The sequence below is a fragment of the Grus americana genome, chromosome 17, assembly GCF_028858705.1.
Source record: "Grus americana isolate bGruAme1 chromosome 17, bGruAme1.mat, whole genome shotgun sequence".
NCBI lineage: Eukaryota > Metazoa > Chordata > Aves > Gruiformes > Gruidae > Grus > Grus americana.
In genome coordinates this window covers 13354974-13373331 of record NC_072868.1, presented here as the reverse complement: position 1 = coordinate 13373331, position 18358 = coordinate 13354974, and the positions used below count along the sequence as shown (strand labels likewise).

The 18358-nt window shown below is 41.1% G+C and overlaps 1 protein-coding gene across 4 annotated transcripts in view; it reads left to right on the top strand.

Annotated features, from left to right (window-relative positions):
- The window catches only part of PHACTR3 (phosphatase and actin regulator 3), a 109984-nt gene that overhangs the window by 66114 nt on the left and 25512 nt on the right, over nucleotides 1–18358 (top strand). For 2 of the 4 annotated variants that reach the window (XM_054845992.1, XM_054845994.1), the window contains exons 5-8: nucleotides 2802–3005; nucleotides 6910–7171; nucleotides 8165–8412; nucleotides 14011–14164. In XM_054845992.1, the coding sequence (XP_054701967.1) occupies nucleotides 2802–3005; nucleotides 6910–7171; nucleotides 8165–8412; nucleotides 14011–14164 (868 nt within the window). Of the gene's footprint in view, nucleotides 1–2801; nucleotides 3006–6906; nucleotides 7172–8164; nucleotides 8413–14010; nucleotides 14165–18358 lie in introns of all 4 variants that reach the window. The other 2 variants (XM_054845991.1, XM_054845993.1) reach the window with 1 other exon arrangement.

Sequence of the window (18358 nt, the reverse complement as noted above, 5' to 3'; positions counted from 1 at the left end):
TTTATCCCTGTCTGTGTATTCGAGCATTCCTGTCTCTAGTGAGTCCATCTTAAGGAATTCACTGGGTGGGAAAGCTCTTCAAAATTGTCAGAGTGTATTGCTAAATTTATTATAATGTTGAGTTTATTATAACATTTGTCCTTGGGCTCAATCCAGGCCCAGTGCAGTAGGTGTCTTTCCACAAATTCATATGAATATTTGACCAGCTAGAAACAAAACAAATACATTTGCTTTATACCCAGTATGTCATATTTCATCCTGAGCATTTGAGGGGAAGGCCAGGGAGGGGAAGAGAAGGGAACAGAAGGAAATATTTGTAGACTTCATGTTTGGTTAATACACAGAAAAAGAATAGCCTAGGCAGAAAGAGGGCAGTTTTTCCCACCTAATCTAGCCAATGGGCTTGGGGGCAGTCCCAAGGGGAGGATTGCTACCTAGTAGTGAGATGGCATTTTGACAAGTGGCACTCCATGAATAATTAGCTACTCTGGCAAAGAGTCTAGTGCTGAACACTTGGAATATGTTCAGCAGAATAATATTCACTCTGCAGTATTGAATCTGTTAATAGGTTTGTGTACTCAAGACTCAGGTCTGCCTTCAGACTGAGTCAAATGTGCTGCTGTTACCAGAAACAACCACAGAAAAAAACTAGAAGCAAACTGTTCTTTGCAGGGAATGTAAAAGGGACATTCTTTAGACAACAGTGCACAATGCCAGTTTGTTTTCATGATACCACTCTCAGAACAGGACGGGGTTCCGAAACAAAAAGATCTCTTTGACTGAGGCTGAGTGTGTTTCAGATCCACCTTCTCTATAGGGAAGGTCCCACCATGGCTGGTCCTCTGCATCTGAGACAAACAGCACTTCATGTCACAGGGAGGTCTACTGAAGTGAAGTTACTGCCAGAAGAAAGTATCACTCCACTCAGGGGAATGCAGTGAAATCTGACTAATTTTCCTATCAAGCTACTAACATCTACTGGAGCTCTTGATCTTTCTGTAATGTAACCCATTAATGACTTCATTTTTTTCTTCCTCTATTCCACATTTTGTCTTCTATGCAGTAGGCCCAAAAATACAAGTGATGTCAGCCTGGAACAAAGCATTTCCCTAGAAGTATATTTAAAAGAAAATTATTTCCTTCTATAATTCAGGCAACTATCACATACAGCAGCTTTCCTATCAAGCCAAATTTCACAAGAATTCCTGTTAATGATGCATATTTATTCTACTTTTCTGTATTTTTTGACTGATAAATACTCATTCCTGCTCTTCTAGGCATACTCATTAATCTGTTTGTCAACAAATTAAATGCTATTGTCTTGCCAATGCTATTGTTTCCAACTGCCTAAGTGCTTTGGTGCCTCCCCATGCACTCTGAACACGAGGATTCTGAATGCTCATTAATACAGAGAGTTTGTATTCCAAAACTGAGCCAAGAAAAGATTTATGACATGGCAGCTGTGGCTGCCCGCTGCTGTGAGTTTTTAGGAGATGCCCCAGAATGGTTTGGAGGGAAAGGTATTTTGCTTAGACAATTCAGAATGCTAAAAGGAATGGGATTTGCCATTTATCCATCCCAAGCAGTTTGGACCTTTCTTATGCTGAGGAGAGACTTAAACATTGATCTCCCCATTTGGATGAGTGCTTCATCTGCTAGGGTAGGCAAAATAACCCTCATGGCTACTACTGAGCCTGCAGTGGCTAGAAATGCAGTTTGGAGAGAGCCTGGCTGCGGCTGGGGTCCTGGGTAAGAGTCAGGTTTGAGCCTCTCTGTGGGTCCCCACGTATGCCAAGGCAGAGATCAGGATGTGTAACAGAGTGTGAAAGTCAAACAGTGAGTTTAAGCACTACCAGAGTCAGCTGGTATCTAAAGCAGGATTCAAGGATGTTAATTTTGGACTTCAGCACTGAAATTCCACCTATGTCCTGCTTCAGTTTCATGCCTTTCTGGATCTATTCCCCTGTGCCCTCATCACAGCCAGGTCAATTTGATGAATTGCTCAGTAATTCAGTCTGCACTAACTTTAAGAGCTAAGTGCTAAGTGCTTTTGCCATCTTTCAGGAGACAATCCTGAAATGAGCACTGCTTCATCATCTCCAATTATGGCTTTGGCGATTGATGTTTTTCTCAAGTACTTCACCAATTCTCTGTTCCACACGAGCTGCTGAGATCCAATATCAAATCTTTTTTATGGCAGGCTTTTCTTGGTTATCAACTTTAACCTCAGGAAAGACTCAACAGTTCTGGAGTCAGGTACAGTAAAAGAAGACTTTGGATGCAAGTTACAGTCATGTATTAAATAAGATAAAATTAAATTGTGAAAATAAATGTGTACAACAAACAACTGGAAAGTCATCATTCATGTAATATTATCAGTTTGATACTCTTCCCCTTTTGGCTGTGTGTTCATAGCACAGACAAGTACTCACTCAGTAACTGTGCCACTGCAGCTGCATGCTGTAAGAAAATTCATTGCAGTTCTCAAAAGTTGCTTTGCCTTGCTGTCTTCATTATTTAAAAAAAAAGGAAAGGGAAAAAGGCCTTAGGGAAGTAAGGGAAGCTCAGCAGTTTTCTCAGGAACATCAAAACTAACATTTTTTCAATATCTTCATACATTTTATTCTTCACCTGACTTGGCTGGTTGGCTATTTCACACAATAATTATTTTCACTATGGAAGAGAAGTGCTTCTAGCTGTGTGCCATGTGTTCTGTTCTTCTGAATGTTCCTGGCATTTTCCCCTGGCCGATCATTATTATTAACTTCACGTTCCATTAATTTTACTCATCTTCCTACTAGCCAAGAAACCTTCAGCACCCACGGAAGAATTAGAAGATGCCAGCCTGCCAGCATCTGAAGACAGTCCACAAGCCTTACTTGTATCTGAATCTACAGATTCCCCCCAGAAACAGACAGAAGGAAACCCAGCACAGCTTCCCAGCCCTCCATTGCTCCCAGCTCCACCACCTAAGGCAATCTCCAAAATCACAAAGAGCGTAACAGGTCAGTCATTACTGGTCAGTAAAGACTTTCTCATCCGTTATGTGTTGTTCGCCTACACAGCACTGTACATCATTTTTTCCTTACATCCTTTTCTAAGCCTATTGCCGCAAACTGTTGTGAATCAGGCTAGTTCTATTGAGTGAACAGAATGCTAACGATTTCCATGAACTGAGTGGTCCGGTTGCCCGATAACAATGCACTGATCTTTGTACTTCACATATTTATCTGAATCTCTCAGGGGATTATTTGTTGTGAGTCTATTGCACTAAACACTTGTAAAACAAATCAAACCAACCGCAAACATCTGCTGAATCAGATGCTCATATCGATATGCCATAAAACACAAGGAAGATTTAAATGTTTTCATTACCTAGACTCCCACTGGATAACAGTACAACAGCCAAAACCAAGTTCAAGTCAATAGGTTCTGTAGAGGTTTCTGTCTGAAGGGTTTCCTCTCTAGGGTAGGTCTAAATGAAATCTGGACGAGTTACACAGAACACACGTAAGTGATACACCTGGATCCCACAAAGCAATGCTCTGCGCCAGACTTCATCGAATGTTTCAAGAGCAATTCCTCTGGGCTCGATTTGATAATGTATTGCCAATGTTGTTACATTTTCCAACATTCTGGCACTGCAGAAAGGGTGTTAAAGTGAATATGATTTTAGTTTGTTCCAATTTTAGGGCCCCTACATATGGTAAAAGCAGTTAAAAGGGCCTTATTGCAAATTAGAATCAAGTCCTGACATCTAAATGTCAGACCTGTTGGATATTTAGACTTTTAAATGACAGCCATTATCTCAGCCCTGATTTGCATCCACATTCATCTACTGGCACAAAGAATAGGGTTTTCAAAGTCACCAGGAAACAAAATATCAAAGGGGCATTGTGATCTGACCACTGGGGTTCATAGAAAATATTGGGGGTTTCAGTCTTTTTGAGGAAAATTACAAGTATTTGTTTCCCATGGAAAATATCCATATTTTGTCCATGCTTAAAAGCCATAAGAGTTTAAGTGGGAGCTGGATTCAAAATGGTATCATATTGCGTCTTGGGAGCTGCTGTTCAGATTGCTTCCACATTCTCTGCTATGAGTCAGGCTCTAGCCTGCCCCTTCCGCCTTGCAACATGAACAGGCACAACCAGGGCACCCCTTTGACTTTGCTCAGTTGATGAGAAGGCCATGCTCTGTATGAGATGTAGGCTATTTGGAAAACCTGATCCATAGAGGGTAATGAGATTACAGCTTCACCAGGCACTTCACAGCATTTTGAGTCTAGACATTTTGCTGCTTAAGCAAAGTATTTCCTCTAATGTCTAAGATATTCTGAGTTTAGGTATTTCATTCTCATCTAAATTTTCCACGAAGAACAACTCTTAGTTTTCTCAATGACTCCAATAACTATAGACACTTTTTCAATAGTGATTATACATTTGCTTATTTTTGTGTGGATTTGGAGACAGAGGTAAGCTAAGACTAAACAAATACTGTCAATGAGTGAAAGGGAATTCAAATGTATAGGGAGAGAGAAACAAAGAGTGATGATGAAAGAAAAGGAGGACAAAGAGGTTAAAAAACTCTTTTGTGTTTAGTTTTTTCCCCCTTAACAATGTTACAGATGCTGTTAGCAGAGGAGTGAGGAATAAGCCAAGCACCAATTAATCACAGAGAGAAGGGGAACAGGGCAAGGTGCCAAGACATCACTTTGCAAGATTATTCACTGAACAGCTGTCATTAGGAAAAATAAGGTGTGATCTAAGGAAACTCTCAATATTGGTCCAAGCTGCAATGAGGACAAAATTGGCCCTTGACCTGTTCCAGGAACAAGCAGGTATAAAGATAAAGTCTTCTCCCTTCCTGCTTTAGGGTGGTGCTGAACCCAGGGTTCTTGCTCTGAGAAAGCATGGACATCCTCTCTCACTGGGCAGAGGTATAAAGTGACTTAAGAGGTGTGTTTTTCAACCCCTCAGGCCATGATTCAATGGGAAACACTCGATCATAAATGTCCTCTGTGCATCTCCACAGCAGTAGATAATCAAAATCCTCTTGAGTGCCAGAAAAACATCTTCGCTTAGCAGAGGTTGGCTGTGTGCTAGCCACAGAAACCATCCTGATCAGTGCAGGAGGAGCTCCAGGGTAGGAAGGTGTCTCATTGCACATTGGGCACCTAGACGCTTGAAGAAATGCCCTCACACTTTCAGACATTTTCAGATTTTAAATAGGGTAACTTTTGGACTAGCTTGACCCCTGTCACCTGGATGCATAGAGAGATGAATGAAGCCCTAGCCACTGGTTAGAGTGCTGGGTGGGAGGGAGAGAAATGTGCAAAAATTCCTTCCAAAAATGAAAAAAAAAAAAAAGTGGAACCTTTCTTAGAATAAGAGAGAAGATGGTAATGTGGATGTAACTCTCCTCATTGAAAAATGCTCTCCTCCTCACCCACAAATGTGAAAAAGAGATAAGGTTTAGTGTTGTCACTCTCAAATTTTTTATTTTGGTTATGGCTACAGGAGCTCTCCTTCCTGCTTGTGCTTTTGCTGTTGTCCTCAGTAATACTGCCCTCCAACCTCCAGATGCCCAGTTCTGTTCAAGCACTAGCCTTACGGACCTGTACCAGATTTCCAGCAGTGAACTAAGAAGAGGCATGTAGTTGGTAACCATTATGCAGGATGCTGGGTCTGAGAGGAAATATTTAATAACTGAAGTTAATATTCAAACCTACTGTTTTCCTCTCCAGTTTTCTAGTAAGTTACCCTGCTAATAGGAACCAAGTCCTTTTTACATGGGTATTTCAGGATAATCCTGACCTGAGCAGAAGTTTTTCTCTGCTATGAACTGAAGGATTTACCTCAAAAGTAAGTGAAAACTGGAAAAAGATCTGTGAAAACAAGTTTATACAAAAGCTGTACAAGCTGTCAGTTTAAATTCCTGTTTAGAACACTAGGTGGCAACAAGCGAAAAGAAATACTCTTGTACGAAGCACTCGCATTGCTCTTTTACACCCAGACTGAGCTACTGGTGTGTAAACAACGCCATATGCCAGAGACTTGGGACGGAGATACAAGGGAAAGGGGAAGAGAACTGCAGAACAGAAAAACTTCTCAGCATGTTTTTCAGGCCAGATGTTGAGTTATCTTAAGAGTGTGAAACTACAAAATTTACAACCAGGGAAATGTCCACTGTGTTTTGGACTGAGGTGCTAGAGAAATGTATATATCAAAGTCTAATTTCCAATAAAATGCTTACATAGCACAAAAAAATCTGAATCTGGGGGTAAAAAAAAAAAGATTAGGTTGCCCCCCCCCCCCCCCCTTTTCTCTTCTTAGTGCTCAATACCACATCTTTCATTTGGATTTAATTTGGCAAGTTTTGTTATGTGAACATTATCCTCATATTATAATAATTTTGGCATTTCCTCAGCTGGCATACGAAAGACAGAGGTCTAAACTGTGCAGCAATCATAAAGGAGCAGATAATAGTCACCGGTACATTTTGTCCTGACTCAGAACCACAGTGCATAAATTTTAATACAGTCTGCCAGAGTCCAGCAGAGAAAGTGCTGGATTGGAAAGCCACCGCAGTACAAGCCATCGGTGGTCAGTAGGAACACTACTGGCAGTCAAGAATGCATTCATGGGCTGTGCACAGGAGCATCTGATACTGTGGGAAAGAGGGAAATGGAGGAGGCATCAATTTTTCTAGATCAAAGATCTGGATTCTGTGTAGTATGAATGTTTTGAATTCAGATAGTTACTCAGCTTAACCATTTACCTCCTAGCAAGAACAAAACATCACCATTTTCCTCTGTACAACACAACAAATTAATTTCAGTGCAGACTGTGTGTGCAAAAAAATAAGCAGCATTGCCCAACCTCTTATCCTCTTGTGTTTTGACAGCAGGAAGCGAAATAGATGACCCAGCCATGAAATCTCCTCCTTCCACCATCCTGAAGAATTATGTCATTGTTAGCTCCTCCCAAATCTCAGGACAAGCTGCCCTCTTCCATCCCTCTGGCCAGAAAAGTTCAGATCCCCATGTCAGAGGACAGGTAACACCACCAACCGGTTCCCCTCACCTGGCTGCCGTCCACCTGCCTTTACCTCCCAGCAGAGTCATTGAAGAACTCCACAGGGCTCTGGCCACCAAACACCGGCAGGACAGGTACCTACAGCCTCTTGGCAAATGGGTGCATGAGGAGAGTCATTCCACTAAATAATTTTTCTGGGTAAATGTCCCTACCCTGTTATTAGCATTTTATGTACTCCTAAAGCTTGGGCTTGCCTTCCTCTTGATGTCACTTCTTTGAACATCCATCCCTGGTTCAAGTACTTAATTTGGCAGTTAAAGTATGTTCTTCCTTTACAAGGAGGCTACTGTGACATGGAAGTAGGTTTTCAAACAGGTAGAATCATTTGATAATCCTTGACCTATTGCAAAAGAAAATCTCCCCACAAGATACCAAGTTAGAGTAGCTAAGACATATCCTGCTCTAAATATCAGTACTCTACGTATGAGAAATGCTACTATTTCAGTATATATCTCTTGGCTTATACATGAGCATATACGATACCCATTTTTAATACAAATGCTTGTGTGGAGATACATTGGGTACTTCATCTGGTTTTCCTTATAAGCCCTCCTGTGTATCAGGGGAGGACAGAGATAACCTTTTCCATCATAGAGCTTTGGAGTTAAGTTGGTAACATTTCTCAATTCCGTAACAGCTATTGTCATGGGGAATAGATTCATATGATACTATTTCCAGGCCCTGTTAAACCTTCGTCATGATCATAAAATATTAGAATGGTAATATTTCACGCCATGTATGTTTTACATTAGAAGGACATGCTGTGTGGGGTTTTTTAATCAGTACAATATAGTATGTGGCTATATATATCTCTCTCTCTCAAAGAAATACATTAGTCACTACCCTTCCGTACCTTATTTTTATGACAGAGATAGGAAAGTAGATCTGTGTCAGGCATTCTCAACACAGTCTTGAGAATGCCATTCCATGTTGTCCCATGTTGAACACACTGCCCTGGCCTTTACGAGCTGCAGGACATTCTGCTCATTCTCATATAATGCTAAGTTCCTACTATGGCAATAAAACAGTCTTTTGTAAAAACTGGGCTGTGCACCTTCCACTCACAGCTTCCATGGAAGAGAAAGCAAAGGCTCTCCAAAAAAAAGAGTGGATGTCCGTCCATCCAGAACATCTAGCATTGAGCGCAACAAAGAAAAGGAGAACTCACTGAGTTACAGCAGTGATTCAGAAAACAAGCGGAACTCAGTTAAAGAGTCGGATGAGAACAAAGAAAACATGATCATGAACTCAGAACTCAAGGAAGACACTGTTTTCTATCAGGATGAGGAAGTTTTGAATGACTCCATTATTTCTGGTAAGGAAAGTCACTTACTGTATTATAAAGATATACTATCGTAACCTAATGGAATGCTATAAACAAGGCAGCATGCGACAGAAAATATCCTCTATTGTCACATCAACTTTTCCAAGAAATCCTGGTGAAAAGCTGAAGTTAAATTAGAGTCATAGTGATTGTGATCATGTTTGTCTTGGTAGGTACTGCATACTAAGATGATGTTTAGAGTTATGTTGGTAAGTCAACGTATCCGTAAGCTTTACCCTTTCAGTTACTTATGTACCCTTTGTACTACTACAGATGAATGGCAGCACTTGCAGACACATCTTGCTGTCAGTAGGCAAAGCTTTCTGTATACCCAGTGCCATGTTGTGGATGTTATGAAATTAGGTAGTGTGGTGATCATATACAGATTAGTATTTACCTGCAGATGTACACTGAGAGCAAAGAGAGCAAATGCAGCTGGTTTATCATTTGATAAAGAGGCCCCAGATATGAATACAACCCCTTTTTCCATGCAAAACACTTTCCAATTTCAACAAAAATAATTTTTAGGAAGATTTTTTCTCTTATTTCTTTGTTTGTAGCTACACAGCCTTCTTCCTCATAATTAATTTATCTCACACTTTGGTATTCAAGTCTCTTCACACCTAAACTTCAGTCTCTGCACCAAGAAGCCCATTCCATACACCCCTAAAACTTACCCAAGTCATCGTAAGACTAGAGCTTTATACATAAGACCATTTTATTTAAAATGGCTGTAGATCATTGTGGACTGTCTTGTCCTTGCAGGTTGTAAACATGCATTTACAAAAAACCCCTAATTTCTTGTACAAGCCTGGTGCTTGTTCTGCCAGTGTTCAAGTTCAGGCACAGTTTAGGTACGCAACAAAAACCCAGGCCACGCAAAGTTTCAGCTGTTTGATGTCTAAGGAGGCTGCCACGAACAGGTATATGGCAAGCTGGGCAACACGGCTGGTTAAACCACACAAGTCCTGCTGTGGGGTGGTATAACCTCAGCTCCTGAGGAGACAGTAGCTTTGGGGATGCCAGTGGGGCCCATTTACTCAGTGCAAGCTGGGACACAAGCAAGGCATTTTTCGTCTTGACACTGGGTGGCACTGCTCGTGCCAGCATTCATTCAAATGCAGCCATTTGCATTTCAGAGGGGAGCTAGAGATGCAGTAGTGACAGAGATAGCACCAGAATAATTCCCTGAAAAGCTCCAGATTCTTTCTAGTTTAAAAAATCTGGGCTGGTTTGCAAGTCAGGAGGTAAAACTATCCATCAATCTATAGTTGCTTTACAATTAGTGTACTGCCTTAGTTTGTCACCAACTTTGCCATTGCCACTCCAATGCAGAACAGTGCATCAGTGCAACAGCCCCATGGTTACAGGGAGATTGGTACAGGTCACAGATAACTCAGGAGAAAGTGAGGAATTGTACCTTGGCTTTCAATTAGCATTCAATATATCATTCTTTGAAACCTCTAAAAAACCAAAGCAAGACAGTAGTCTTGTACATGAGTTTAAAAAATAATATAACTAGCATGTAGCCCGCAACTGATAACAAGTCCAAGCAAGGTCTTTCCATCAGTATTAGGATTTGCCTTTTGCTTGATAGGAAAAACAGTAAACATACAGGAAATTAAGTGTCATGATTCAAATGAATTAAACCAGGAACTTTTGTCAGGAACCTGCAGACCAAGCATGGAAAGGGTGTGAATTTTCAAAGCATTTATTGTTGACCTAACGAAGCTGCCATAAATCATGAAGCAGGCCACAGCCAAGATCCTGCCTGAGATAGCTTGGTCATGGGGCAGACAGGCATTGAACATGCCTTATTGACCAGGAAAAGTAACCCTTAGGAAGAAAATAATTAAATAAGGGTATTTGGAGGTTCACTTTCCACTGAGATAATGGTCAGGAAAGAATTTGACTCAGGGTGCTGAAAATGGACATGGGGGAAACTAGTTCAGGGCTTTATTTCCTCTTTGTTCTCTAGTTTTGTTTTATTTATTTGCTTATTAATTCTGAAACATCAGATATGGGTTTCTGCAGCAGGTGGAATAACAGAATTGGCCATCAGTGGGCCGGTCAAGATGAAAACAGATGAATTACCCAGTGTTTCCCAGCATGTCTCCCTGAAGGGAGTAACATCATCTCCCTCTTTTCACTTTGTCAGGCAGGTATTGTTTTTCAGGTATTAACCCAATTGGTCAGGCATGGGGAATGGCTCCTTAGACTAGCAGATCAGCTTAATCCAGATCTCTTGCTTTTTTATTTGGTGAAATACCCTAAAGATTAATCAGTGCGCAGTGCATATGGACCATGGGAGTGGCTATAGCATAAGCCTTTTAGAATCCAGACATCTGGATGAAGTGAGCGCAGCTTATCCTGAGTGGGTTATATGCTCTCCACTCCTTTAATACAACAGCAGGATGTGGGTTAAAGTTGAGATTTTTCAGATATGATTTGTGTTTTTAATTTCGCAAAGTAGTGGACTCTTTCTAAGTGTACAGCAGAGCAGCCTGGGAGTAGTCAAAGCGCTGAAGAGCGGCTTCATTTTACTGTTTCAAGCAAAATATTGCATTGTTCCATCTCACTTTGAAATACAAGCCTCTAGGGCATACACTGAGCTAGCTTAAGCCAGTGTCTCCACATCAGCTTCAAAAGTGCTTGCAAAAAGGTCCAGTCTTTTACCTGCAGAACATTGGTTTCAGCTGGCCTTCAATGACATGAAGGCCAGCAGAAAATGAGCCCTGACCTCATCTGAGCAAATAATCACTGCGATACTAGCCCTTGTCCTTCCACAATTCAAAGATCAGGTATAGTATGGTATGACAAGTAGTTTTATAACAGCCTGAAGGGAGTAGGGATAGTTCTGCATGCTCATACCTTAGGTGTCACTGATGAATGGGAGAATAACCATTGGAGGGTGCACCTCCAAAAAAAAAAAAAAAAAAATGTTGAGTGCACATGTAGGACTCCCTTCCTTCCTTCAAAGCAGTTCTGGACAGAGATGTATGCACATGCTGTATAGCATATACATAAATTGCTTTCAGTGCACCCACAATACACTGAACTGCCTGCAAATGCACTACGCAGATGGCCAGCACGTGGGCGGTACATCTATCATGTTCTGGAGACGCTGGGCTTAACATGCGTGTGCAGTCTTTCTGCACAAATCTCCTGACATGACCAAATTCCTCTTACCACCTGTTTAAAATTTCCAGGTGAAAATGAGAACATGTTCAGGGATACCCCAAATGTGCTTTGGGTTGTTTCCAGAAGGAATTCTGTTAGTTCCTGTGCTGTGCGGCTTGAGCACTGCAAACGCCCACTCTGCACCCACTCCCAGTGTAGTGGAGGCTTGAAAAACCTTGACAGAGACCCAAGCCTGTGGCTTAGTGAGCCAAATGCTTCTGATGGAGTCATATATTCAGTTAGCAGAAGGCTCTGTGTGGCATCAGCCAAATCATTTAACTTTTTACCCATCTGTTAAATGTATACCTGCTACTTCACAGAAGGCTGTGTGGTTTAATTTAATTAATGTTTGCAATAGACTTTGAAAGCACTACGAGGAAGGTGCTAAACAAGGGCACAGCTTTTAGACTCTAAGTGGGGTTTTGAGCTGATTATGGTTTCTAAAAAGTTTAATTTTAGACCACTGCAACTATCAAGGGACTTGTCCCTACTCACACAGAGAGACCACAAATACTCTCTGGTCCTGTCTTTCCAACATGTATGTGTGGATGTGGTATAGAATCCTCCCCTCTGCATAAAGAAATTTGAAATCAATAGTGATAATAATAATGTAGGTCCACAGATCCCTAGCAAATAAAACCCCAATATTTGGGAATGAGAATCTATTTAGGATTTAGATTCTTGCCAACCTCCAGAGCATCCTTTAAAATATAGACTTTAATCCTATCTCAAATGCCAAACAAAAATACCAATTAAATGTCATTTTCTTCAAAAATGAGGTGACCTTTTCTAGAAAAGGTGAAGCATTAAATTAAAAAGAAACAACCTTTAAGGTAAAAAGGAACCAAAACAAAATAACCTCCTACTACACACCATGCTCCCAAGATGAAGCAAATACAAAGATTTAACTGTAGTTCCTGCGTACCCGGACAATACTCTAAACCCCATCTGATTGGTGCTACTCTGCAATGTTAATTTTCAGGCTCGGCTGAAGCCCTGGGCTGGACACTAGAAAAGCCAGTACAGCATGGTAGAGGCACGCGGGGATCTGGCGTAAATTTACTTGCTTACAACCTACCTCTAACATGATTGCTGGAAGACCACAGTCCTACCAGTATGACTCAGCAGCTCAGTGGTTTTAATGGCACTTTCCTCTTCTTTGCCCCCCATCATAAGCAAGCTACCCTGTATTAAATACGGACATCACTTCAGGCTTTCAATCTGCATTTGAAAATAAAGATGGCTTTCTACATTGCAACGATTTTATTGCATGCCTTTCCAAACACATGGCAAAATGGTTTTATAAGGTCAGGAGTCCAATTTTCATTTGTTTGGCCTGCTGAACTCTTTAGAGTTCCACCAGAGATACAGAAACACCTAAGCTCAAACACAGTTGCCTCTAGTTAAGAGTGAATGGATGTTTCTAATGTCATCAGAGGGGCAGCATCAAGGACTCAACATCCAGCACCCTGCAGAGCAGTAGACTCCTACTCAAAAAAATTGCTGCATGTTCTCCTATGAACAGTTCTTTTGTAATGGCAATGTTTTAGGTTGTCTGATTTGATGGAAAGCATGTGTTATCATATTTTTACAATAAGCACAACAGGTCATGCAATCACAGTATTCGTGTCTCTTATTGACTGAATGCCCAATTAAGTCACCAGCGTCCTGCAAATCATCATAAAACCTGGCCTTTTCTTTCATTCCTTGGAACATTTGCCTCTGCTCTCTTCAGAGGGAAAGGCTTAATGTCAACAGCATAGTACAGTATCAATTGTTAAATGAAATTCTGTTATGACACATGGTCACACTGGACAGGATGTAGACATACATAATGGCTTACATTTACTGTTAGAGTTACACACAGAGAGCGTGTGTGTGCGCATGCGTGCACATATACACACATGCCAAGTAACAACCTTGATTGAGTTACCATTATCTATTCCTGGTTATACCTGGTGACCAGAAAGGAAGGTGTACATGTCCCAGCCACTCCTGTCACTGAGCGATACAGTCCTTCTGCAAAGGAACCGTGAAATGGTTCAGGAAATAGGGATTGCTCTGGGCCATAGGGATACTCAGAGGACTGAGGCAAGATGCACAGCCTTTGACTTCTAAACCAGTGACATGAATCATGTCTCAGCTGCAAATAATTTTCACCTGAGCGCACTGCTTGCTTATAATGGATAACAAAGATAACAGAGGAATATGATCCCTCTGCATTTGTAAGCAGTTTAGTGTCTGACTGCTGCACAACTGTAAGCGGTACGTATATTAATGTATACAACTGCTCATTGCACACTAACATACAGATCACCGTCACTCTGTAGGTTTCCCACTCTTCATATGTTCATGGTTCATCTCCAGGAGCTGTCTTTCTAATAACTGTCTTTTCAATGCATGTCCCAGGTACTTTGCCAAGAAAATGCAAGAAAGAACTGCTGGCAGTAAAACTACGAAACAGACCAAGTAAGCAGGAGCTGGAAGACAGGAATATTTTCCCAAGGAGGACAGATGAGGAAAGACAGGAAATCCGACAGCAAATTGAAATGAAACTCTCAAAGTAAGTCTAAGAACAGGGAGGAACCTCCCTTTGCAATGGAGTGTCCTCTGAGTACTGTCAGATGAGACACTGTCACCCACCTCCAAGTCCATTTCCCACGGTGAATCGCGCACAAACTAATATAAAACATTTTCATCTGTCAATCAGTCACATGAAAAAGATCTTAACTCCCTCTTCAGTCAGGATTCCCTTGTTTTCATTAGAAAACAAGACAGAAGTCAACATGGGAAACAAAATTCTGCCAAATCTACCTGCAGCTCCACTGACATAATCAAGATTTTGAAGTCCTCCAGAAAGGCTTGTGCTTTAGCAAAAATAATATAATTATTAACCCGATTTTGCTTTGTCAGCACTAACTGAATTTGAGGATAAAGGCAATTGTTATAGCTGCATATTTACATGAACAAGGGAAAGCCGCTATATGCACTGGTGGCTGTATTTCTGCTTTAAGGAAGAAGCAACTTCAGCAGCATTGTTCTCACATGGGCAAGGCGTTTGTGTAAGTCCAGCTGCAGGGATGGCAGGAATGGTCTGGTTTTGATCAGTAACCAGGGCAACAGGGTAGAGCTATGAGAGAAACAGCATTACTGTGGTGTGTAGCCTAAAGAAAAGATTTAAGGTAACTGTGAGGCTCAGACGGCACCATTTGGTTTTTGCATGTGTTTTTTTTTTTAAGAGCTACATTTGGATATCTGCAAACATGAATATTTTAGATGAGACAAAGTGGATTGTTAAATAATCTGTGCTGTGCCTGCCCACACTGGAACAGTGAACACTGCTCGCCGCCAAAATGCTTGGAATCAAATTGAGAAACATGAACAGAAGTTCATTTTCAAGGCTTATTAAATATTAAATATCTCAAGCCTCTCCTGAAAGAAACATTTATTGATATTTAGGCTTGCTCATTCATGTGTGTGCATTTGATTAAACTTTACCTCGGGGTACAGGGAAAGAGAAGTGCGCATATGGATCAGAGCACAAGTCCTAATGGACCAGAGTTTATGGAGGAAAACATCACTGCCATCACCACACTTGCCCTCAGATAAGAAACGAGCTGTTGAATGAACATAGACAAGAGTTTGGGTGCACTTCACGATGCCCCTGCAATGTTGGAGATGGAACAATCGCCTTCCTCCAGTCTCAGTGATTACTGTTTACTCTTTGCAGCACGGTAGCACTTTACACTGAAAGGAGAACAGTGCATTGTGCCAGTGACCACACGAGACAGAGCAGATGACAGTCCCTGTCACAAAAAACACGTACATCTCATATAGGTAGAGAATGTCATATTACAATTCACATTAAGTTCCAAGAGTTACAGGCAGAGCAAGTCATAGATGTGCCACATTAATACCCATTGTCTTAGAAAGGAAAGTGTCATGGACATTGACCATGGCCTTGATCATCTTGACCTTGCAAGCCTTGTGTATTCATTCAGGGAAATATTTCAAGCTGCACTTTGATATTGTTAATTCCAGTATTTTGGCCAGTCAATTGCTCGTGAAATGTCTTCATAGGTTAGGAGCCTAATTTTATGGCTCTAAAATACACAAAAAATGGTTTCCACCCCACTACATCCCTAAAACCAAGTTGGACCAAACCAGAGCATTCACTGAGTGAGAAGATTATCTCATATCCAGTCACACCTCATATTGCTGAAATGCCTAGTTCACATCTCTTTTTGATACAGTCTAACTTCTCTTAGTGTGAAAGGTCTAATGGAATTGCAGCTTCAGGTGGTATAACTACAGGCTTTATCCCTTTCTTTTCATTTACCAATTAGCTTGCTTAATAATGAGCCATAAGAATTATTTTAAAGGAGACATACCTAAAGTCAAGTGTCAGTACAAGGACTTAAAAAAGAAACTGCTCCACTGGTAAAGAAAAGGGCTGGTCATTACTAGAAGCATAGGAAATGTACTGGCTATAGGTAAATGTGGTGAAGGAAGCCTCCGTACTGTCTGCTATGGTGTTATGGAGCAATCTGTGGTGCAGGCCATTAGTCTCATTGGTAATGTCTAGAGGATGGCTAAAAGCCATCTTTGTTCCAAGTGCTGGAAGACAGGCTTTCATTTAGCTCCTTCTTCCTGGAACATGGAAGATTCAGCACATCTCAGGGAACAGACGGTGCAGAGATTGCTGGAATAGCCAGGAACAGCAAAACAGATTGGAAGCAATCTCCCACACAACTTCGAGCACATATGTGCCCTGGCAGAGCTCAGCTCAGCTCTTAACTCATCCACCAGAATAGAACATGACCATGCAAACAAACTCAGGTGGTGGATGCATGCAGGAAAATATTTACACCAGCAAAAGCAAGTATATGTCAAAAAAAAAAAAAATCACCAAAGTAAAAATGGGTACTGGTAAAGGCCAAAGAGTGAAAGTCCTAGAGATATCCCTCTGGGGTTTCTGGCTAGGACTGACTAGGTCTCACTCCACAAAACCCAGACCTCCCCAGAGCCCCCAAGTTGAGAGCACTACCTGACAGTAGTGTGGAAATGTAACCCCACCGGGCAGAGTGAAAATCTTGCATGAGATTTTGAGGTCTTTAAATCCATTCATTTTACTGGTACTTGTGCAGAACAGTCTTTTTGTGACAACTTGGGGAAGTATGTAGCTAAGGAACATACTGCTAAACATTCAGGTGTGAAGCACTGACTGGGAAATGGGATCCCATAGAAATGCCTGTTCTCTGTATGATTTTGCCACTGTCTATGCAGACAGGAACATGTTACTGCAGCTGCTGCACTAGTAACACTTTAATAACAGCAATGGGAATTACTGGCTCAGCTATGAATCCACATGTACCATCAGGCTATAGACCTGTACTTCAGCACAAAAGAATAATGTATGGACAGATTACTGAGCAGTTATTCAATGGCTATCTACATAAGAATGGCAAGTAAACAGGCAGTTGTTTTTAAGATCAGTAATTTTCAGCACATTTGTAGGGATTTGAAAGTCTATAGCTGTCTAGCAAATTGCCTCAGTCCTACAGCTAACACAGCCTAGCTCTGTACTCTGGAGGGAAAGCTGTGGTGACATATATAGTGTGCAAAATATACTGTTAATAGTGTCTATGTAACTTCAAAAATGGGGACACAAAACAATAACATTTTCTCAAAACCACTGCATTTTTTAAATGGTTCTGGTTGCAATACATTTCAAGACTAGTTGTGAACCTGCTGAGAAAACCAACACTCTGCTATCATGCTAATAAGTGTTTACGCAGCCAAAGCTAAAATCCCTATTTTTCTTCACTTTGCCACTCATTCCATCTCAAAAGAAAGATTGAGGAATTCTGTTATATCTTTTGGACCAGATTCTACTTTTACAGCAGTGCAAGTCCACTGACTTCAGATTTATTATTAACTGACAGCAGCACGAGTACAGATTCAAGTATTCATTTATGTGCATTGCTGCTTTTGAAAAGTGTATTTCCCATATTTCATGCTCCAGCCAATTTAGTCTACCACTTGTTGCCGTGGAAACATGCACTTCTCCCTCCTCCTCCTCCTCCTCCATCCAAAATGGCAGTATTCCATTTTCCCCAGACTTCCCTTTCCAATAATGTTTTCTCTTACTAATTCATGCATCCCCAGTGCCCCAGGCCATGGTGTGCACTTGCAATATTCTACTGTGCATTAGGCAACAGGGCTCCCAACAGGTCTTGGTTCCCATTATTATGAGTTCAGAGTGCAGATAATAAGCTCTCCATGGAATTCAGTGAATTGAGAGCTCTTTGTGTCAAGAGGCAGAAAAGACATTTGCAAGTACGATTATTTGCAATAACTGTGTTCTGCCTTACAGTCTCACTTTGTTCTAGAAGGGGTTTAAGCTGAAACCTGGGGGAGTAAAATAGTTGCTAGACTGATGAGTGACGCAGGAAAAGGTTGTTTAATTAAATTTGATATCTGACTGTTTAGAAAGTTAATGTTTGAACTGCCTGGGTGGCTGGTACTTCTCAAGTATGTCTTGTATAACCACAGTTAAAGACACTCCATTATTACTTAATGTTTCAATGAAAACATGAATTCCCGGAAAAGATTATACTTGTAATTTTCGCTTCATGTTCTGTTTCACATCCTTGGATATTTGCATAAGTAGACACGATGCATTAAGCGACACTTAAAAGATTATGGAGACAGGAATTCAGATACAGAATTGTGGGCATCAAAGGAATCAGACAAA